The sequence below is a fragment of the Tetrahymena thermophila genome, assembly GCF_000189635.1.
Source record: "Tetrahymena thermophila SB210 genomic scaffold scf_8254747, whole genome shotgun sequence".
NCBI classification, from domain to species: Eukaryota; Ciliophora; class Oligohymenophorea; order Hymenostomatida; family Tetrahymenidae; genus Tetrahymena; species Tetrahymena thermophila.
Window position 1 is genome coordinate 567,059 of NW_002476507.1, and position 23,774 is coordinate 590,832.

The 23,774-nt window shown below is 22.2% G+C and overlaps 7 protein-coding genes across 7 annotated transcripts; 3 read left to right on the forward strand and 4 right to left on the reverse strand. All coding sequences in view use genetic code 6, as the record gives it.

Moving 5' to 3' along the window:
• Positions 1-3,643: 3,643 nt before the first annotated feature.
• TTHERM_00145160 (cyclic nucleotide-binding domain protein, putative) lies at positions 3,644-4,291 on the forward strand (the record flags this gene model as incomplete). Its single annotated transcript, XM_001011156.2, has 1 exon — positions 3,644-4,291. The coding sequence occupies exon 1, from the start codon at positions 3,653-3,655 to the stop codon at positions 4,289-4,291; it is 639 nt and encodes a 212-aa protein (XP_001011156.2). The 5' UTR covers positions 3,644-3,652.
• Positions 4,292-5,000: 709 nt separating this feature from the next.
• TTHERM_00145180 (cyclic nucleotide-binding domain protein) lies at positions 5,001-8,785 on the forward strand (the record flags this gene model as incomplete). Its single annotated transcript, XM_001011158.3, has 8 exons — positions 5,001-5,745; positions 5,929-6,364; positions 6,520-7,100; positions 7,167-7,241; positions 7,348-7,499; positions 7,580-7,868; positions 7,992-8,050; positions 8,222-8,785. 8 exons carry the CDS (start codon positions 5,001-5,003, stop codon positions 8,783-8,785), a joined length of 2,901 nt encoding a protein of 966 aa, XP_001011158.3.
• Positions 8,786-9,547: 762 nt separating this feature from the next.
• TTHERM_00145190 (transmembrane protein, putative) lies at positions 9,548-11,293 on the reverse strand (the record flags this gene model as incomplete). Its single annotated transcript, XM_001011159.1, has 1 exon — positions 9,548-11,293. One exon carries the CDS (start codon positions 11,291-11,293, stop codon positions 9,548-9,550), a length of 1,746 nt encoding a protein of 581 aa, XP_001011159.1.
• Positions 11,294-12,828: 1,535 nt separating this feature from the next.
• On the forward strand, positions 12,829-14,744 carry TTHERM_00145200 (sugar porter (SP) family MFS transporter). Its single transcript, XM_001011160.3, has one exon. It carries the CDS (start codon positions 12,938-12,940, stop codon positions 14,549-14,551), a length of 1,614 nt encoding a protein of 537 aa, XP_001011160.2. The 5' UTR covers positions 12,829-12,937; the 3' UTR covers positions 14,552-14,744.
• A 568-nt stretch (positions 14,745-15,312) lies between these two features.
• TTHERM_00145210 (zinc-binding dehydrogenase family oxidoreductase) lies at positions 15,313-17,009 on the reverse strand (the record flags this gene model as incomplete). The annotated part of the gene is made up of 5 exons (XM_001011161.3): positions 15,313-15,744; positions 15,798-15,900; positions 16,018-16,118; positions 16,504-16,709; positions 16,772-17,009. The coding sequence occupies 5 exons, from the start codon at positions 17,007-17,009 to the stop codon at positions 15,313-15,315; spliced, it is 1,080 nt and encodes a 359-aa protein (XP_001011161.1).
• A 1,204-nt stretch (positions 17,010-18,213) lies between these two features.
• On the reverse strand, positions 18,214-20,140 carry TTHERM_00145230 (zinc-binding dehydrogenase family oxidoreductase; the record flags this gene model as incomplete). Its single annotated transcript, XM_001011163.3, has 5 exons — positions 18,214-18,633; positions 18,714-18,816; positions 18,876-18,976; positions 19,462-19,667; positions 19,903-20,140. 5 exons carry the CDS (start codon positions 20,138-20,140, stop codon positions 18,214-18,216), a joined length of 1,068 nt encoding a protein of 355 aa, XP_001011163.2.
• Positions 20,141-21,399: 1,259 nt separating this feature from the next.
• Positions 21,400-23,323, reverse strand: TTHERM_00145240 (hypothetical protein; the record flags this gene model as incomplete). The annotated part of the gene is made up of 2 exons (XM_001011164.2): positions 21,400-23,042; positions 23,101-23,323. 2 exons carry the CDS (start codon positions 23,321-23,323, stop codon positions 21,400-21,402), a joined length of 1,866 nt encoding a protein of 621 aa, XP_001011164.2.
• Between the last annotated feature and the right edge of the window lie 451 nt (positions 23,324-23,774).

Below are 23,774 nucleotides of genomic sequence, written 5' to 3' on the forward strand. Positions count from 1 at the left end.
AGCTTCATAACTTTTTGGATTTAACAAATAATATAAATAGGTACTTTAAGGCCTATACACTTTATAATTAATTTAATCAAAATCAGACAGATGCAAATGATTTTTTTTCTAACTATAAAAACTAAATAATTTTTATATTTTTTAATAAAATAAATTATTTTTAAATGAGTTAAAAATATCAAAAAATATTTCATAAAAAAAGAAAAGTTGTTCTTTAATCTTTGTTTTCTTTTAAAAGTATATTTAAATAAAATAAATTTCTAAAAAATTTTTGTTTTCAATGATTTAACAATTAATATTAATAATTTACAGTTAAACCTAATTAAGCTAATCCTTTTATCAAATAGTAATTTTTTACAAAAATAATTATCAATGAATTAAATAATTTATGTAAAACTTATTATAAATAAATAGTGACTATTTTTCATTTAAAAACTGCTTAAAAATTAGATAAACAAAAAATATGATTGGATAAAATCAAAAATAGTTTAAAAAAGATTAACAAGAAAATAATGAAACTCATACTTTAAGATAAACTTTAGATCATGAACAAAACTCAAATTATACTAAACCATTCAAATAAAATAAATAGAAGATTTAAGATTTTTCATTAAGCACATTAAATTAACTTAGAAATAGGGAAGATGGAGATGCACATTAAATTATGCTCACTGAAAAGAGTAATATTCAAGTAAATTAAGAATAGGATACAATAAAAGTTAGGTTATTAGATATTATTAAAACATTAAAATTGAGGATATTTGCTTAATAGTGGATAAACTCTACCAGATCAAGGATGTTAAAAAATATGTCTAGTTTGCAATATTAATATTTAAATGATAAATCCTAAGACTTCTCTGATTTAAAAAATGGAAAAAATTAGAATCAAGTTAGGGTATTTTCATAATAACAACTAGCAGGAAAATTTTTCAAATTTATAATGAAAACTTTTGATTAGATACCCATTATCAATCCAGCAAGCCTTAGCAAATAATTATGGGACACCTTGATGTTAATAGTTCTACTTTACTCCTTCTTTTATATTCCTATTATGGTAAGCTTTGGTATGGATGAAAATATGGTTTTTTAGAGCTATTCAATTGAAATAATATTATTTTTTAATATTTTTGATATTTTCATTCATATGAGTACTGGTTACTATGAGCATGGAATTCTCTGCAATAATAAAAAATAAATTATAAAGAAATATTTTAGCTTTCAATTTTCTATTGATTTATTTTCAATTCTACCTTTAATTTTATATAAAATTATCTAACTAATTATATAACTAGATAAAAAATATTATAATTTCATCACAGTTTTTATTTTTATAAGATGGAAAAGTTAGATTAAGATTTATAAGAATTTATAGCAAAATTATATTTTGTAATAAAACGTTAGAGATTTTCTAAGCTTACTTGATCTTTTCTTAAAGGTTCTTTTTATTGCCCACATTTGTGCATGCATTTGGATTTTTACAGGAAGAACTTCATAATTTATTTATTACAACAGCTGGATTGCAAAAATTCAACTACTTAACGAGTCATGGTACAAATAATATTTAGATTCATTTTATTTCTGCACTGTAACAATGTCCACAGTTGGGTATGGAGATATTGTACCTGTTACTCCTTTAGAAACAATTATTTGTATATTAATGATGTTGTTTGCAAGTGGTGTTTTTGGCTATTCAATTACAACAATCAACGGAATAATTGAATAATTTTTTAAAAATGAAAATAAAATTTTGTAAAAAATGTTCACTATAAAAAACTATCTCCAAAAAAAGTCCATAAGCCAACATTTGCAGAGAGATATTACTGAATATCTTGAGTAATATTTTATTATATTTTAGAAATATTTGATTTTGTATTAACATAATTTTCAAAATAAATACTTGCATTTCTCATTAATTATTGAAAAAATTCAAATATTGAATTATATTTAATAAAATAATATTTACATTTTAATTTTTCTAAAATTTCGAATTTTTTACCTTAATTTATGAGAATTTGCATAATATCATAAACTAATTTTTAGAGATTTTTAGTTTAATAATTATAAATTGCGACAAAAGAAATAATTTTTAATTTATAGGTATGCTTGGAGATAGGAATAGCATAATTATCAAGAATAAGAAAACAATATGATAAAATTACTTCCAAATTATTTAAAAAATTAACTTTATGAAGAATGCAATAAACTTATATTGAAAGAAAGTCCTATTTTATAAAATAATTTTAGTGAAGATTTATTAAAAGCTATTATTCCAATTATTTAGGAAAAAAGTTTTACTCCAAATCAGTTAATCTTTCAACAAAATGATGAAAATTTAGGATTATGCTTATATTTTATATAATAAGGTTCAACAGAAACATTTTTATAGCTTTAAGGGTTAGAGATATAAGATAAAAGCTTAATTAACAATACTTAAAAGCCAATCAAAGTATTCTAAAAAGGAGACTGTTTTGGAGAGATTGAGTTTTTTACTGGTAAAACAACAGAAATAAATGTAAAAAGTGTGGATTTTACAACACTACTAATTTTAAATAGAGATGATTTTATTAAAATATTAAAGGAATTTCCATAAGATTTAGAGTAGTTTAGCTATATTAAAGATAAAATCATATTTAGCAATGATTATTCTAAAATTATTCATTCATGTTATAGTTGTAAAAGCTAGAAACATACAATAAAGTAATGTCCTTATATTCATTTTTCATAAAATATTCATAAAGCATTAGCTTTAAAAAATAAAATTGACAATAACCATGACATGAGCGAAATATAACAAAAAATAGCTAGGAGCGAATATAAATGCAAATTTACTCCTTTAGATTTATAAGGAATTCATTAGTAATTTCAAGAAGAAAACGAAGAATCTATAGATTATTATTAGCAAAGTTATTTATCATATTCTATAAATTAATGTGATTAATGTTCATAATTAAGATTTATTTAAGAAAAAAAATTGAGAATCTAACAAATTTTGAATAAAAGCTAGGATAATTTTCATGGAAATCATAATAATTAGAGTGATTAAAAAAGTCAAATATAACTTTTATAAAAACGATAAAGTAATTTGATAAATTTAGGTGATTAATTTTACCAACAGAGTGATAAATCAATTTAAAAAAAAGAAATAAATGAGCCTAATAATATAAGTAAGTTATAAACTAGTGTGTAAAAACTAAAAATAGTAAAACGACATGAACATGAAAATAGTAACTAATAATCGAGTATTTAGAATTAACCTAGTTCTTTTCAATTAGTAAGTTTGTAAAACATTATGAACTATCCATAGTCCATTATAACAGACTTTGATTTATAGACTGATTTATAATAGGATCATTTTAATAATATGCACAGTTCAAATAATTAACATTAATCTGAGTCATAAAATTTTACGACTAAAAAAAGATTTTCAATTGAAACGTCAAAATAAAATAATTATTAAGACTTAGAAAAATAGCATTGCTTACAACAATATTTTGATATATTTTTTGGAAATTTTGAGAAACTAAAGTGTTTTATTTTCTACTTTCCTTTAAGTAATTATGATTTAGTAATCAAATAAATTTATTTGAGCTCTGAGTAAAAAAAAATTATGCAAAAAAAAATGTTAGAAAAGTAAATGTAAAAATTTTCTAAAATGCTAAACAGAAGAAAAAAATCAATTAATTTAAGTTGTAATAATTCTGAGATCAAAATACGCAAAGGTAGCTTAAAAATTTAAGAAATACCTAAGAATCATAAAAGTTTTTTGATCTAATAAAACAATTCAATATTTTAAAATATGAACTCTTTTTAATCATCCATGCATACCAATCTAGTTTTGAACAAACAATTAATTCAAAGCTAATAATAATCTAAAATTGATTATTAATCATATGATAACTTTGATGATGATAATAATACATCTAAGTCAAACATGTAAAATTAAAAAATAAATAAGGAATATTTAAACTTTTTAGCTAATAGTTTTGAAAATAGATAAGAATTAAGTTAACAATTTAAATTATTACATAATAAATAGTCAAATTTAAGTAAGATAGATAATTCAAATATAGAATTATCTAAATTAAATGATGCTGATTCTTAAGAAATATACAATGAAACTCTATTTTTAAACATTTAGTCTAATAAAAACTCATAAAGTTAGCGAAGAGAGGAAGAATATATATCCAGTTCTCCTATGATTGAGAATAAAATCATGAAATTTAATTTTTCTTATACACCTTCTATTGATGTTTTTAAGTATAATAATTAGCAAGAAAACTACTAAAATTGAAACATGAACTTTAAAGGAGCTAAAGGATATATATAGTATATGTTTTTTCTAAATCCTTTAATTGATAAATATTTTATTTGTTATATATTAAAGTGTAAATATTTATTGAATTATTTGAGCTAGGTATTATGGCTTTTTTAATTTTAGCACAAATAGATGAAATATAAAAATATTTATTTTCATTAAATCAGTAACCAATTAAAAAATAATAACTATTTTTAAAATAAAGTAAATAATTTAAATTAGATAAAAAAATTCAATTTATTTTGATATTTCCAATAAATTCTTTTAACAGATTAATAAATTTTCAAATGAGTTAATTTAGCAAGTTTTTACTCTCTAAAAAAATGTATGAATGAATAATTTATTATTAATATTTTAGTTTACTTTTCTTAAATATAAAATGAAAGTGATCAATATTTTATTTAATTCAAAGCCATTAGTTAGGGATTGTTATCAATATTGATCATTTTTATGTATTTTTCTTATTTTTAGGAATTAAATATTGAAAATTAAGTTCATTCAAATTAGCTATTTTATAATAAATATAAAGTATTTTATTAAATGTAAAAAAATTATTTTTTATCACAAATCAAGTTAATTTAAGAAGTTAATTCTTACTAATAAAAATTATAATTTAAGTAAATTTAGTTTATTAGATCATAAAATAATAATAATTTTAAATCTAACTTTATTGATAAAATTAATTATGAGCAATAAGCAAATAATGGAAGAAAACATCTAAAATGATGAATTGTAAGTGAATTCTTTGCCTTTTGTAAAAACTGTACGTAGTATTTAAAATTCTGCATAGGTTTCAAACTTAAACGAAGAAAAAATATATAATTATTCTCAATATGCGCTTAATTAGTTCAGAGATTAAGAAGGAAGAGAAGAAGAAGGTGAAGAAGATGAAGATTAATATGAATCTAGCACTAAAAGGTAACAAGATTTAGAAACAATATAAGTGAAATTAGTAGAAATATTTAAAAGATTTAAAATAAGGAGAGTTGCTTAAAAACTAATAAACTCTATCAGATCAAGAATGCTTAAAAATATGTCTAGTTTGCAATATAATTTCTTGAATGATAAATGTTAAGATTTTTCAGATATAAAAAACTCTAATTCATTTAAAAAAATCAATCGAAAACTGCCATTAAGTAAGTTTTTTAAATAAGTTAGAAAAACTATTGATTAACTACCTGTGATTAATCCTATGAGTATTTCAAAGAAATTGTGGGACACCTTAATTGTAATAGTTCTACTTTACTCATTTTTTATTATTCCGATTATGGTAAGCTTTGGTATAGATGATGATATTGTTTTATTGAATTACTCAATTGAACAAATTTTTGTTTTTAATGTTCTTGATATTTTTATACATATCAATACTGGATTTTATGAACATGGAATCCTTTGCAATAGTAGATAATAAATTAGAAAGAAATATTATAGTTATCAACTATATGTTGATTTATTTTCAATTCTACCTTTAATTTTATATAAAATTATTCAAATAAGTTTACGCCTAGATAATAAATATTACTAATTCATCACTCTTTTTATTTTTATAAGATGGAAAAGCTAAATTAAGGTCTACAATAATTTACAGTAAAGCTATATTTTACTACCAAAAGTTAGAGATTTTATGAGTCTTCTTGATCTTTTTCTCAAAGTGATATTAATTGCTCATATATGTGCTTGTATTTGGATATTTACTGGAAAATTTTCAGAATTTTTGTATGAAAATAGTTGGATTAGTAAAAATTAACTTATAAATGAGTCATGGTATATTTAGTATTTATAGTCTTTTTATTTTTGTACTCTAACAATGACTACTGTTGGATATGGAGACATTGTACCTGTTACTCCTATAGAAACAATTGTTTGTATTTTGATGATGTTGTTTGCTAGTGGTGTTTTTGGATTTTCAATAACTACAATCAACGGAATACTTGAACAATTTTACAAAAATAAACATTAAATTTTACAAAAAATGTTTATTATAAAAAATTATATGTAAAAAAAATCCATAAACTAAATTTTACAAAGAGACATCACAGAATATCTTGAGTAAATATATTAAAATTTTTATTTTTATGATTATAATACCTTAATGTAATTTTAAGTGATTAACTTTATAAAACTGAGTGTATAAATTTTATTAAATTCTTTTTATGAAAAAAAAATATTATATCAATAAAAATAAATATTTAAATGATTAATAGATATGTGTGGAAGCAGAATTAAAATAATTATTCAGAAGAAGAAAACAAAATGATAAAACTACTTCCTCATTATTTAAGAAGTTAACTTTACGAAGAATCAAATAAATTTTTATTGAGGGAAAGTCCTATATTATATAAAAATTTTAGTGAAGATTTATTAAAGGCTATAGTGCCAATGATCTAGGAAAGAAGTTTTACTCCAAATGAATTAATTTTTTAAAATAATGAAGAAAATCTTGAAACGTGCTTGTATTTTATTTAATAAGGATAAGTAGAAAACTTTTTATAACTTTAAGAGAATGAAATTCCTATTGATAATTTTAAGAAAAATAGTTAAAAGCAGATAAAGATATTTAAAAAAGGAGAATATTTTGGAGAAATTGAGTTTTTTACTGGTAAAAAACCCTAAACAAATGTAAAAAGTATGGATTTTACTACATTACTGATATTAAATAGAAGTGATTTCATTAAAATGTTACAGAAATATCCTTAGGATTTAGAGCAGTATTGCTAAATCAGAGATAAAATTTTATATAATAATGACTATTCTAAAATATTTTACTAATGTTATAGTTGTTGTAGTTAGAAACATACTATAATAGATTGCCCATATATACATTTTACATATAATATTCATAAAATTATAGGATTGCACAATAAAAGTGACAGTGATGATATTAAGAATGTTACTCAAGAGAAAATAGTTAGAAGTTCCTATAAATGTAAATTATAATACTAAGATTTGTTACAAGTTAGTTAAGTATTTTATGAAGAAAATGAAGATAGTATTTATGATTATTATCAAAAATATTTATAATTCTCTATAAGTTAATGTGATGTATGCTGCAATATAATAGTTAATGAAGAAAAAAAAATCAATTTTATTTAAAAAAATAATCGAAATCCTATATAAATTTAGCTCAGTCAATCTTCTTTAAATCAAAGCTAAGAAAATTTAAACATAATTCATAATAGCTAAGGTAGTATTAATAAAAAAAATTTATAATTTATTTCAACAAAAACGTATAGTAAGCAGATTAGTTAAAATTCAGATGATTAGTATTTAGCAAAAAAGAAAGGATAAAACTAGAAAATCGAAATAACTGAATATGATAATTAGAATAAGTAACAAAATAATAATTTAATTTCAAAAACATAAAAAAATCATAATAATGAAAACAATAATTTACCTCAAATGTGTTCTATGAACTTAAAATTAAATAGTTCTCTCAAAGTATTAAGTTTGTCGAATATAGCAGCAGATTTAGAATATTAAAATGATTAAATTGTTGGTGCTTCTATAAATTAGATTAGTTAAAACTACCAAAATATAAATTAAAATAATTAAAGTATATAATTACCATATAATTAAATTAAGTCTAAACTATTATCAGTTTAAAATCTTAAATTAAATAAATTATAAAGCTTTTACAACCAACATTTGCAAATTTAGCATTTCGATATATTTTAAGGTGCTTTCGAAAAACAAAAATGCTTCGATTTTTACTTTCCTTTAAGTAATTTTGAGTACGTAATTAAATAAATTCATTTGAATTCAGAATAAAAGAAAAAGATGGAAAAAAAAATTTTAGAGAAGTAAAAGCTAAAATTCATAGAAATTTTTAACAAAAAAAAATTAACAATAAATACAATTAATTCTTTCCGTAAATCTCTAAAATATAGGAGTAGTATCAAATTATAGGATAGTCAAAAAAATGCTAGAAGTTCTTTGTTTTCTTAAAATAACACTATTATTTTTAGCATGAATCCTAGTTAGACTGTTTAGTCTCCAATAACTTAATAAAAATAATCAAAATCTAAGAGTAACTTTGAATCAAAAACAGTAAATTAATCATTAGAAAATTTAGATGAAAATGAATCATAATATTTTAAAATTCAAAATCAATTCTAAAGCGAAAAAAAAAATGTTGATTCCGAATTTTTTGGAAATGAGGATTCTAAAAATAATTAAAACTTAACTAACTAATTGAGTTAAAATTTTAACTAAATATAAGGAAAAAGTAAGTCGGGAAATTAAAATATTGATTTTTCTGAAATTTATGATTCAAAATTTAAAGATTAATATTATGATATTTATTAAAAATATCCTTAATCGCCTTAAAGCATTTTGAAATAGAGAGTAGATGATGAATATATAAGTAGCTCTCCTATGATAGAAAGCAAAATCTTGAAATTCAATTTTTCACAAATTCCTTGCATTGATGTATTTAAGTACAATAGTTAGTAAGAAAATTAAAATTCTTGAAATAAAAAAAGCAAACAAACGACTTTATAATATATAAACCATTCAGTTTGATGTTTAGTTAGCATTTATTATTTTATAATTTAAAATTTATTTATTTTAATTATGAATTTAATTTTTAAATTAATATACCATACATAATGTTTTAGAGAGAGTTATTGAATTTTTGTAAGGTTAGAATACATTAATTTAATTATTTGTAATTAAATTTTTAAAATTGATGTGAATTGGTTTCACATAATTAATTATAAACATAAGTAAAAGTGGTAAAATATAAATAGAAGAACTCTTTTTTAAATTGATATGTATTATTTTTCAATTATTTTAAATGTAAATAAATAGAAATAGATAAATATAAATTAATAATTAATTGAATTAAATTATATTTTTTAATTGATTGAATTTATTTCAGATAATTAAATTGAAAGCATAAATAGAAATCAATTTAGATACATATTTTTTATTATTTATTCAAATTAAATTTTAAGACTTTTAATAATAAAGATTCAATTTTAAGAATACTAAATTTTTTTTTAGATTTAAAAAGGAAATTCAACACAAACTAAAAATAAATAAGAAACTAATTATTTCTAATTTTAAAAATCTTTTTTGTTTTTGAGTGTTGAAATAACATTTTTTAAGAAAAAATTAAAGAATTTTTCATAATTAAATTTATGAATTTTAAGTTGAGCTAAATATCATAAAGAGTTATATTATAACAAGAATAAATAATTATTTTAATTTAATTTAAACAAAATTTTTAGATCAGTCTTCTTCTTCCTCATCATCACTTTCACTTTATTTAGAATTTGAAAGGACTTGCATTTCTAAATTTTATTGTTTGAGAGACCCATTTTACATTTTTGAACCCTCTGCATTTTTAATCTCTTTGATTGTGCTTAAATTGTTTCTTTTTTCTGTTGATAGTAGTTTCTATCTATTCGAAGGAGTTTTCACTAAAGAAGTTTAAAGAGGTAGTTGCTGAGAAACTGCAAAATTGATATTTTATTGCCCATTTGAAAAATCTTCCCCTGAATAAAACTATTACTGTTAATCTTAATATGGCATATATGCAACTGTAGGATCATATGGTTGATTTTCTTACATAGGATCAGAATCATACTCTCCATATTTTTTCTTTTTTACAAACATATCCATAACTATTTTGATTATAAGAAGAAATATGATAAATAATCCAACCACAGAAATCCATAAGTAAACATAAGCATAGTAGTTATATGTATCTTAAGTAGAAGTAAATACTGAAGGAAAAGATATAAATTTTTAATTAGTATCTGAATCAAAACACCCTTACCAGCCAAGATTTCTTATAGAATTTTACAAGCTAGTTTTCTTAGAATAATAACTACTTACTATACCTCCTTCTATAACCAGCAATAATAAATTTAATATTAACAGCCCTTTTGAGGCAAAGCCGATGAATACAACAGTTGGATTTTTTAAGAAACCTAAAGCCATTTCTATAATTGGAATTGGTAGTAGAAAAACCATAAATACTTATCTTATTATGAACATTGCTAGCCCAGTTTAGTTAATTTAATGTGAATAATGAGGAACACTGCTTAAATCATCACTCACAACACAATTCTAAGAATTGGTACTATAATTTATTTTTGGTATGAAATACATATTAAACATTCCAGATTGAATTGAGCTAAAAGGTCTACCCAAATCAGAAAGTGTAATTTGCATTTCATTATACAAGAAAATTTATTTTATATCCAAACTAATTGTGGCATCATTATTTTTAGGATCTGTACTTTAAGTAACTTAAGATAAATTTGGTATTGTTCCAAATGTACCACAATCATTATTTTAAAGCTTATAAATTGGCATTTAAAAAGTGCTAGGCAAGAAAGAATTGTAATCTTCATTCATACAAGGATCAGATATCCCTAAAAATATTTTATATAATTAGTAGGCTTGAATATCTTTTTATCCGTTGATATAAATATAATAATTTTTAGTTGCAGGATCTTATTAGATTGTAAATTATGAAGGTTTAGTAGGATTTGGCGTAGTAGAAGCAGGGCATCCAGAAGATGGGCATCTGTTTAAAATAAAAGAAGCTGATTAAGTAACTTAAGATCCACTCAAAGTATAAGTTCCTGGTAAATAGTAAAAATTTCTCACATTTGTGTCATATAATTAAACAGCTTTAACAGTAGTTGAACTGCATTATGATGATTGATACTAATTATCACAAAGATAACCACTTGAGCTGCCAGCCCATCTATAAATAGATTACGATTTGCTACTATCTCTCGTAAGAATATCTTAAAATACAACTTAAATATTTTAAATTGGCATTGATTCTACATTATCTTTTACATAACTGAGGAATCCTACTAATGGCTTGTAATTAGATCCTTCTGCCTCGAAATAGTAATAACCCAAGGAAATATGAAGTGCCACAAAAATTAAGTAAAATAAGAAAACTATATGGCGAGTTAAAATTTAAGTTGGTGTTTCTCCCTTTTATCTATACATTTTATTAATTTAAATCTAATTAAGCTGCAAGATTAATCTCTTTATTTATTGATTTCCTTCTTTCTATTTAATAACTAACTTCTAAATATGCAAATATAATTCAAATTTTCAAAATAATTTATTCTAGATATTTACAAACATCTAACTTTTGATTATTATTGATCCGTAATCTAACAAAAATATATTTAATTAATTTAAAAATGTATAATTCTTTCTTTCGTACTCTTTTTCTATCAATTTTGAGCTCATAAGATAATCATCTAGGAGAAATATATTATTTATTTTCTATCTATTTATCTAAAATAGCTTATGAAATGATAAAATTAATTTTTTATTAACTCATTAATAAAGATTAGTGATTCATCCATTTTTTCATTTTTTTAACTAAGATCTTTTAAAATACTAGTATAATTATTTTTCTTGCAAGCTTCATTGATAATTGTCCTTTACAATTTTTATAGACTATTTCAAGTTTAAAGGCTAAGAAAGTTACTTTGTCAATACATATGTCTATTTTATGTTGAAAAAATAATCTATTCCAAAAAAATATCACTTAATAATTTAAGTTTTCAAAATAGAAAATATATAGATAGATTGATTGTTATTTAAATATGTGCAAAATCTATAGTAAGTATTATTATTGATAATAATAATTTTAAATTTATCAAAAAAATTTTATTTTTGGTATAACATTTTATTGATCCAAAATTTGAATGAACATAATTTTAAATTACTTTTATTTTAAAATAATATTTTGCTAAAAAGTTGTTAAAATTATTTTAAATTTAATATTTTTAATTTTTATGAATTAAGAATATTTTAAAATAATAATTTTAAAAAATAAAAAGTTATCAACCAAAACCACGAAGAATAATAAATAAATAAACCCTAAATAATATAAATATTTTTTAATTTATTATTTTTATATCATAAAAATCAATTTTTAAATTTTAATAATTTTTAAAAAAAAGATAATTAAGAACACTTGATAAATAAGCATGATTTGAGTTTGAGTTTGAAATTAAGTTAAATTTTAAGTATTTATAAACTTAAATTTAATAGCTAGCTAACTATTTTAATATGAGCAAACTATTTTTTATGTTCAATTTTAATTTTAATAATAATTTTGGTTATATAAGAAGTATAAATTTATAATAAATTGAGGTAGCTATTATTCAAGTATTTGTTCTAGTTAAGCAACTTATTTTTTCCTAAAATTTTTAGTTAAGCTGGCTCAGACATTAAAAATACTATTGTATCGATTATTTTTCTTCCGAATTATATTTGAAATTTTTGATTTAATTTATCATTTTTTCAATTTTGTAGATAGATCTAAAAGGCTTTTTAATTTGATTTCAAAATTTTTTAATGATTTTTTGAATAATAATTACTAATTTCCAAATTTATTTTACATTTTGATCATAATAAACTGAAAATTGACCAAAAGTGACGTTTTTGCTTTATTTAATTAACTATTAACTAGTTAATAATTAAAGAAAATAGTAAACTTATCAGAAAAACTGTATTTAAATAATTGATGAATAGATAGATAATAGAGCAAAATATATTTATTTAATTTAAACAAAAAATAAGAAAAAGATAAGTAATAAACTGATATAATAATTACCTATTATTTTTAGCTAAATGATTGCCAACGAACAGATGGAGTAGAATTCGAATCAGTAGTAAGTATTAACTTGCGTCGATGAATAAAATCACTTAAAGTAAAAGTAATAATAATAATAATAATAATAATAAGGGAATAAGACTGGCTCTGAAACAACAATAGACGGCATTGCCAATAAAGTTTAATATTGCAATAAGTAGGAATAAAGACATCGATCTACAGGATCAATTATATTTAAAGTAGTAATAGCAAGTATAGGTTTTTTTTTCTTCGGCTATTAGTAAGGAATTCTGAATTTGTCGCTCAAAACATTAGATGTCATATTTGAAATTTAGGAAGACGATTAAAAATTTTATGAAGGTTTAATGTCTTGTCTCTCTCCAGTGGGAGCTATTATAGGCTGTGTAATCTCTATATACCTAGTAAAAAGTTATTCCCGTATTCGCAGCTTCTTTATAATTGATCTTATCTCTCTTTTAGGATCCATAATATCTGTTGTTTCTGCAAACGTATATGTATTTATGCTAGGAAGACTTATAAGTGGATTAGGTGTGGGCATTAACACAGCACTTGTTCCTTAATATGTAAACGAAATATCACCTTCTGCTTTAAAAGGGATTACAGGATGTCTACTATCTGTGCTCTGTGGGTTAGGATTAGTCGTGAGTAATATTCAGTCGCTAGGATATGAGAATGACCCTAAATAAAATGATGATCTAGGCAATTTCTGGAGATTTGCTTTTGTTTTTCCTGGAGCCTTAACAGTATTGAGGTCTATAATTTTCATTATCTTTATTAAAAACGATACAGCTTCTTACTTTATGATTAAAGGAGATAGAAAAAGAGCTGAAGCTGTTTTAAAAGATATATATAAAGAAAAATACGTAGAAGAAGAAATTCAAAATATTTCATAGGAAATAGAGATGTAGAAGTAAGGATTAAAATATTGGAAAGATTTACTTTCACGATAATATTTTAATAGAGTTAAAGTAGGAGTTTTTCTTTAATTCTTGCAACAATTTAGTGGAATAAATGTGGTAGTCTTTTATTCAGGAAAAATTTTTGAAGAAATAGTTGATGATTCATCTATTGTATTTGTGTTAGCATTAATGACAAATGTTCTTCAGTTAGTTTGTGCATTCCTTTCTGCTTATTTTAGTACTAGGTATGGGCGTCGAAGCTTGCTTTTGAATGGTGACATTGCTTGTTTCTTTTTTTTGTTAGTGTTTGGTATAGTTTCTCTAATTAAAAATTATGGTGCAGCTAGTGGTGATGTAACTAATCCTATTGTGATTATATGCGTTTTTGGTTACATGTTTTCATTCGGTATATCACTAGGACCTATTGTATGGGCATATAACTCTGAGATTCTTCCTGAAAAAGGCCTTTCAGTAGCAACAATAACAAATTGGTCAAGCTCAATAATAATAATTTTCTTTTTTCCTATGGCTATTAATATAATGCCTGTAGGATATATTTTCTTCTTTTTTTCATTTTGGTGCTTTATAGGAATGATTTTTATTAAGGTTTACGTTTTCGAGACAAAAAACCTTACTCCTTAAGAAATTGAAATGATCTACAATCCAAACAATTAAAAAAAACAAGAGCAAAAGGAAATAAATAGTAATTGAAAAATGAACTATCACCAAATAAAAATAATTTTTTTGTTTGCTTTTAAAATTAATAATTTTAGGAAATTTAAAATAAATACTTTGAGTTAATGTTTGTGTTTAGAAAATTTAAAAAATATTAATAAAAGAATTTAATCTTTATTTTTAAATTAATTTATTTAATTTTTAATCTATTTTTATACAAAAATTGTTTATTTTAATATCATTCATTCTTTGGGAATGTGGGAAATTTCAATATTTTATTAAATGTAAATTTTTAATAAATTTTATCACTGAACCTTTTATAATAAATTCACTTATCTTATAAAAAAATTTAATACCTCTTTAATATACATAAAGAAATTATTTGATTGTAAGTAAGAGTGGATAATCTATATGATAAATATTAACAAATTTTATTAAATTGTTGATTAGTTTAATTGAATTTTCAAATAAAAAAATTGTTTTTTTGAAAATTAAATGTTTAAATAGTTTAATTTTAAATAAACTAAACTTTTTATAATATATTTATTAAATTTTATTAATAATAATGTTAAAAGATTATAAATTTTTAATTTAATATTAAAATAATATTTAAAATGATTTTTGAAAACTTGAGTATTAGTCTAATGATAAGGATTAGATTACTAACACGAAATAAAAATAAAAACAGCTTTGATTTATAAAAAGCAAATATTAAACTAAATATTATATATGTAAGCGTTAGCTTGGTATGACTATATGATCACTAAAAAGAACAATTTTATTTGATATTAATTATTTCATAACCTTGGCTATATCTACTAGGCACATTACTCATTAATTTTTTTATCATTTATTTCTGATATTTCTATAGCAGAGGGACTTAAGAGGATTTTTCCTTCAGTCATATTTTTTAAGTAAAAACGACAAGCTTCTTCAATTTAGTTAAGAGGGTATTTTCTTGCAAAGCTTGTGGCCATAATATTATTATACATAGACCCTAATTTTTTGGAGAGGAAATAATTTTCAAGGACGCTAGTCTTTTTCATCCAGTCAACTAGCCAGAAACCTTTTATCTTTTTATGTTTAAAAATTAAATCATTCTATGAAGCTTCACTATTTTTCATAGATAAGTTTCCATAGACATAGGTAGATGAGCCATCAGGCATGTTATTTAAAATAACAGCACACAAAGAACCTCCAACTGCATCGAAACTTACAGTAGCTCCTAACTAATTTTTAATGTAAATACTTTTAACTTACAGTTTTCAAACTAATAATTTACTTTTTTAGATAGTTAATTTAAATCTTTTTAAAAGTTAGGATCAGAAGAATTTAAGACATATTCAGCATTTTCTTCTTTTTTCAACAGATCTACTTATTCTTATCTTTTTTATTTAAATTAAAAAATTAAACTTTTTTTTAATTAATGAGTAATTATGGATATAAAACCTTAATGAGAATAAAATTTTAAAAGGCATATTAAAGAAAAATAGTAAATATACCTTCTAACAATATTAATGACCTTAATTCCATTTGCAGTAAAATATCTGTAAATCATTCTACCTACAGCAGATGCGCCAGGGTTTGAAATAATAGCCTTGGCCTATATTATTAATAAGTAAATTAAATTTCTGAAATTTGATAATATAAGAAAAATTTATTGGATAATCACAACTAAAAAAGTGTAAATTTTTTTTGGGAAAGAAATTAAAAAAAAATAGAACCAAATATAGGATTTTTATAAATTAATTAAACCATCTTTCAAATAATATTTAATAAATACATAGTAAAATTAAAAACTGTAAATCTATTGAATAATCAATTTATTTCTGTCAAAATATTTGATTTAACAAAATTAAAATTTGACTGAAGAAAGTTAATCATTAAAAAATAAAAAAAAGAATCCAAATGACGATTTATTGAATTCTAGCAGATTAATATAACTTAAAATGTTTAGCATGAATTTATAAATGAAATATGTTTATTACTTTTTTCTTCAATGTTTTTTTATGCATCATAACTACAGTAAGAGGATTAACCAAACCAGAGGCAGCATTTTCGAATGAAACTGTCTCAGGGACTGTTATACATTAGAAAGCATTAGTAACTGCATACTCAGCGTAGCATCCATGAGGACTTCTTTGAACATAGACAGCTACTCTTTTACCAATCAAACTCCATCCATATAAACCACCTACGTTATATATGTATGCATTTTTATTTTAAAGCTTATAAGATAAAGAATTTTAATCATACCTCCTGAAGCAACAACGGTACCAGAGCCTTCAAACCCAGGAGTAACTGGAAGTTTCTTGACAGAAGAATAACTTCCTTTAAGAAAAGAAAGATCCATAGGATTAAGAGGAGCATATTCTATTTTAATCAAAACTTCATTGTATCTGGGTTTGGGGACAGGGATTTCTTTTAATTATACAGGTTTACCGAACTCCTCAAGCACTAAAGCTTTCATTGTCTTTGGTATTTTAGGACTCATACTTTCTCTTTAGTATTGCTAATAGAATAAATTAAGTGAAGCTATAAAAATTCAAAATTTTATTAAAAAAAGTATAAATTTTTTGATAATATAATTATTATTAATTGATTCAAAATGTGTTGTTATTTAAACGATTTCTTTCACATGAAGGTACCTGTTTGCTGTCCAGTTTTTGTATTTAATGATATTTTAACTATGTAGAAATGACGTCATATCTTAGTATATCTAAACACTTTTGCTCCTTTTTTATTATGACGTCATTAATAATATCTGGCTTTAACTTACAATATTAAGAGCTTTTCTAAGTATGTAACAGTTTAGCTATTTTTATAGATCTCTGCTTAACACTCTTACTTATAATCCATATTTACTCTGTCTATCCTTTTCTATTTTAATTTAAAGTCAAAATTTTTCAAGGATAAATTTTTTAATTCTAACCCAAATTAGATATTTGCTTGGTTTTCAAAGAAATATAAAAAATAAAATTTTTGACTCAGGAACCAAATTAATTGTCAAAAATAATTAAAAAAATACAATTAGTACTTAGCTTTTGTTACATAAAGGTTGTGCATTATAATATTTTTATTTGATTTCAATATTTTAATAACAAGAAAAATGTAAAAAGCTAGGTAAAATAAATAAATCTTTTAAGAAAGGGAGCTAATAATAAATTAGGTGATATCGTCATTAATTTAATTGTAAGATATTGTTTAATATTCATAATATTATTAACACTTTTCTACTAATCTTAAGAATAGTATGCTTACGCAAATAGAATTTAAATTAAAATTCTGAAACACAATTTGTAATTACTATATAACCAATAATCTATATCACTAACAAAATAAGTGCGCACTATTTATTGAATAAATACGCTTAGTGTATTTATCACCTATTAAACAAATATTTGATGAATAGCTCTATGCTAATGACATATTAGATGATGATGCTTACAACTCAACAATTTATTGCATACTATTTCATTTTTTAATCAACTCTAAGAATTTTAAAATTTGGAAATATTATTGGCTATGTTTCAAAATCTTTCTTTTAACTTTTCAACAAGAATCGTATAGGTACATTAATTAATTGAAAATAATTTTTGCAATTATTAAAAATACAGGAAATTATAAGGCACTGATATATGTATATATATATACACTAATTAGGTTTTAATATAATTAAATTTTATTAATATTTGAAATCACAATCTTGCTTGAGGTTGGCTGTTAGGATAAGGATAAGGTATTTCCTCAATTTCTTTGACATTTGCTGTAAGCAAAATCTTACCTTCAGACATATTTTTAAGATAGTGCTTAACAGCGTCATCAAGCTTTTCTAAGGGATACTTATGAGTGAATTTAGTTGATAATATACCTTTATAGAGACCACCAACTTTTTTAATAAGTCTGTAGCCTTCAAGTACACTAACTTTTTTTAATTAATTAATTAACCAGAAACCTTTTATTTTTTTCTTCTTGAAAATTAAGTCATTTTAAGTGACTTCACTGCTCTTCATGGATAAATTACCATAAACATAAGCAGTTGAGCCATTAGGCATGCATTTTAGAATTCTACCACAAACAGGGCCACCAACTGCATCGAATGAAATAGTAGCATTTAGCTTTAATTATTTAAAAAATAATTTTCAAATCATAAAAATAAATATAATTTAATAAACTTAAATTAAAAAAAAAGTTTTACTTTTGCTGAAAGGTTTTTAAGATCTTCTTCGAAATTAGGATCTTCTGTGTTTAAGACATACTCAGCATTTTCTTCCTTCTTCAACATATCAAGTTATTCTTGTCTAAAATTTTAATATAAAATATTATTCTAAGAATAAAAATATATATGTAAAATGTTTACCTTCTTACAATGTTGATTACAGGGATGCCATGAAGTCTGAAATAACGTTAAAGCATTCTACCGAGAGCAGATGCTGCAGGATTAGAAACGACAGCTTTAACCTTTTTAATTTTTGAAATAAAATTTTAGTTGAGAGTAAATCCTAATTGTACAGTTAAAGGATTATATTAAAACTTTTTTTAGTTTTATCCGATGAATTACATTTAAAATTTGATTATATTTTAATTAATTTTAATAAAAAAATAAAAATTTTGTTTGTCATAACAAACACTTTAATTTGTATTATCTTATTTAATCACAAGATAGCTTTTATTGACGCAATCAAATTATCAGATAAAAACTTTAAAAAAATCAAATTTTCTTTCTCATTTTTCAATTAATAAATTGAATTGAATTGGTGCATAAGATACTTATTAATAGTATGTATTCTTATATTCCAGTTTTACTATTTCTAAAAATTATTGCTGTTTCTCAAAAAATGAATAAAATACTTGACTATTTATCCATTAAAATTACTTCAATACTATCATTTTTCATTTTTCTACTTAAAATTTATAATATTCATAGGGCTATTTGAAATTTTTACCTTTCTTTCAAGAGTTTTTTTATGCATTAAAGCAACAGTCATTGGGTTAACTAAACCTGAAGCAGCTTCTTCAAAACTACAGTCATCTGGAACAGGGCAAACTTAAAAGACATTAGTAGTAGCATATTCAGCGAAGCATCCATGAGGACTTCTTTACACGTAAATAGCTACCTTTTTACCAACTAATGTCCATCCATAGAATCCACCTTTAAATAATAAATTTAAACATGAATATTTTTATCAAAAGTAAGATAATATTTATTTAATGGTGCAATCATATATACTACTTTATAAGTAAGCTTTAGCATTTAAAAGAAGAGACCATTCTTTTCTTATGCTTATAAAGCTAATATCTGAACTAATAAATAATGCTCAAAGATTGAAAGCTTATAAAAATGGTATATATAGTAAAGAGACATTAAAAAAGTATTTCAAAATTACCTCCAGAAGCAACAACAGTGCCACATCCTTCAAAACCAATGGTAACTGGTAATTTCTTAACTGAAGAGTAGTAACCTTTAATGAAAGATAAATCCATGGGGTTAAGAGAAGCATATTCGATTTTAACTAAGACTTCATTGTATCTTGGTTTAGGAATAGGAAGTTCCTTTACAACAGGACTACCACCAAATTCTTCAAGGACTATACCCTTCATGGTTTTAGGTAACTTAGGAGCCATTTGTCAAGTAGATACTTTTTTAAAGATGTTTTTGTAAAGGTTTTAACTTTTTTGGTTAAAATTAATAATAATTTTTGAAGGTGTATTTGATTCTGATGATTTTTAACCTACCAAAAAAGATACAGCTTTTTTAAGAATAATATTATATTAAATGGAAAATTATAAAATTTACTTTAAAGTTCTTAGTGCGATCAAGTCCTTCTTTTAGAATAAGAATATTATCGTATTTGACTTATTATTTAATTTTTTGGAAAAATTTCAAATTATTCCCTACTATGAAATTTATAATCCAGCAATTGTGACATCATAAACACAATATTTGACAATTTTAAATACTAATAATTTTTTCCTGTCAATCTATGAATTAGTTAGTTATGAATTTCAAATCAGTCAATAAACCATCTTTAAAATAATTCTTCATATAAAATATTCATTTTTTTATCATACTTCCTCAAATATTTTTATGAATCATTTATTTTTTTCATAAAATTAAAAAAATCTTTTGTTTAAGAAGTAATTTAAAGCTAAAATGCATAAATAACTTACTTATTTTTACTTGAATTTTAACAAAAAATTATTATCACTTAATAAATTCATAGATGAAATTTATTAATATTATTTAAAATTTTAATTTTTTTATACAAATTAGACATTAAATTTTAGGAACTTACTAGAAATATATCTACTTTTAATAAATAAATAAAAAATATTTAATAGTTGAAATATTAAGTATGAATTTTATTATGGAAATTTATCAGAAAATATTTCTATTAAAATAAATTTAATTTACTCTGTTTGTTATAAATATAAAAATTTATGACAATATTATTTAACAAAAATATACTTCTTTAGCGTAATAATTAAGTAATCGATATCAAATATTTAATTATACTTTATAAATTAAAGTAAGGTTCTAATTTAATCTAGAGTATATATCAATAAATTAATTTATTTATGTTTCGTACAAATTAAGTCAAAGCCACTATCAAAGCAAGTAAGCAAGCGCATCATTTTTTTAATTTAATAATTAGCAGGTATTTATGTATTCATGCATACATGCTGATAATTCACAATTTAAAAAATAAAAATAATTCGATAAGTAAATATCATCTTCATAAAAATAAGTAAGAATCTCAAGATTAATAAGAATATATATATATATATACACTGACTTTTTAATATAAATATGAATATTGAAAATCTTTTATATAAATTTTATAATAAATATTTCTTCATTTTTTAATATAATCAATCTTTTTTCATTCTAAATTTGAATGGACTTTATATTCTGTTACATTCTTTGTAAAATCTATACTGCAATCTATGCTTATTTTAAGTAACTTTTAGTAAGCTTTACTTTATTACTCTAATCTATCTATTTCTTCATTTAATCTTTATACATCCAAGGTTTTATTTATTCCATATATACCTCCATTTGATTTCTATGCATTTCTTATTACCAAACCATTTTAACTGTTGTTGGCATTGCTATTATTTAAATAACTGTTTTCATTTATTTTTTTCCCGCTTTTATCTCCATTAGAATCATAATTATTCATAGAGTCTATTGTCCTACTGTACATATTTAAATATTTCTTGCTTGTTAAATACTGTCTTTATGCTTTAAGATGATCATATGCTAACTGACTTTAAGTACTATCTTCTAAATCTATCTAAGATTTATTAGGACTAATCCCATGAAGATTGCTACTCAAACGTTCTAGTTTTTAAGTGTAGTTGCTTCTTTATTTGATTTTATTTAAAAGCACGTGTATAGGAACAGTTTTGGATTAATTTTATATATTATCAATTTCATCACCATCAACTTTACTTAATGAAGTGTTATAATCAATAGAAGGTCTTGAGATTGTTAAATTGTGATTTTTAGAATCATCATTAGGTTCTGTTTTTAATTTACCCTATGCTCTCAGCCCGTTATTAATTAATTCTTCATGGAAATAAATGCTTCTACTCGATGGTGAGTTATGTTCTGTTTTTATTTGCTTGTAAATTTCATCAATATTTCTTCTATATTAATTTCTATAATTATTAATTTTATTATTTAAGCGAGTATCTTCTGATTAATCACTATCATTTCCATCATCCTGTTGCATTTCTTAAGAAGATTTGTGAATATTTTAACTTTCGTTTAAAACACTATTGTTATTATTACTTTTTTATTTTATACCTTTTAAATATTCTTATTCTAATTTATATTTATTTAAAAGCGAAGAATTATTTTTTACAATATTTTCTTTTTTGTTTTTTTAGCTATCTAATTAGTTTGCAGTAGATTGTTCAATGTTTTTTTAATCTGGTTTAGAAGCAGAGCTATCATAATTTATATCTTATAAACTAATATTTATATCTAAACCTGTATTTTTTGCATCTTAAGTATTGATTTATGAATTTTTTAACTTTTGATGTTAGACATTTGGTGATGACTATTCAAAACTTTTGTTTAGTTAATTTTCTTGATTTTTTCTGTGTTCACTTCTACTACTTCCTCTACTTGTACTGTTTCTTTTTGATTGACTCTATTAACGTGATTAAGTGCGATAATTTGGTGAAGCTTTGTCATCATAACGATTCAAAATATCTATCTGGTTTGTATTTAATTTATTATTTATAGATGGTAATCTTTCTCTTTAGGAATTATCAATAATTTACTAAGCATCTAAAAACCCTTTTGAATTATCTATTAAATTTGTACTTCTAGGTTTTTTATCAAATACATCTCCATCATCATCTTCAATAGCTGCTTTTTTTTACTACTTATCTATCCTACTCTTTCTTTATGAAAGTTGATCTTAGTTTTCTATTTAATCTGTATTATGATCTCCTCCTGTTTTTGCCTGTTTTGATGATTAGCTTTTTAAAGAAGGTAGCTTATCATATTGATCTTTGTATTAATTAACTTCATAAATATTTTACATATAGCTAAAATATTTCAAATTTACTTTATTTTTAATCTGAAGCTTTATTTTGAGAAGCTTCTGTTTGAATCCTCCTTTATTTTTAATCTTCATAATCACTTATATTAATCTCTTTTGGATTTGTTGTTTTTAATCGTTTGGATGTTTCGTCTAAAGTAGGGCTTTCTGATTTGTTTTCATCGGTGTAAAGATTGTTTCTAGTATTTCTTCTATATATCTAATGTGGATAAAGATGAAATTGGTTCATTTCTTGAATAACAACTACTCAATATTTTTGCTATTAAAAATTAAGTTTGTCTTTATTAAAATTCTAATAAAACAAGACTATTCTTTACTTTAATAATATATATGCTTAGAGTTTCTCTGCTAATTAATGAATTTTTGAAATCCTCAAATTATTTTTTAGAAGCAAAAATTTAACCATACAATTATTGATTATAAATATTATCAACATTTTCGATGCATAATAAATCAATAAATTTTAAGTAATTATAAGAAATGGTTAAGTTAATTTTTTTAATAATTTCGCTAATAGAATTAACTATTTTAATTAAAATAAGTAAAATTTGTTGTTTTAAAAATATTTTTCATTTATTTAAAAGTAACAAAAGTAAAAAAATATTATAAATTTCATTTACTATTTAAATAAAATAATTCTTTTAATTTTAAAAATAAATTTTATAAAATATAATTAAATA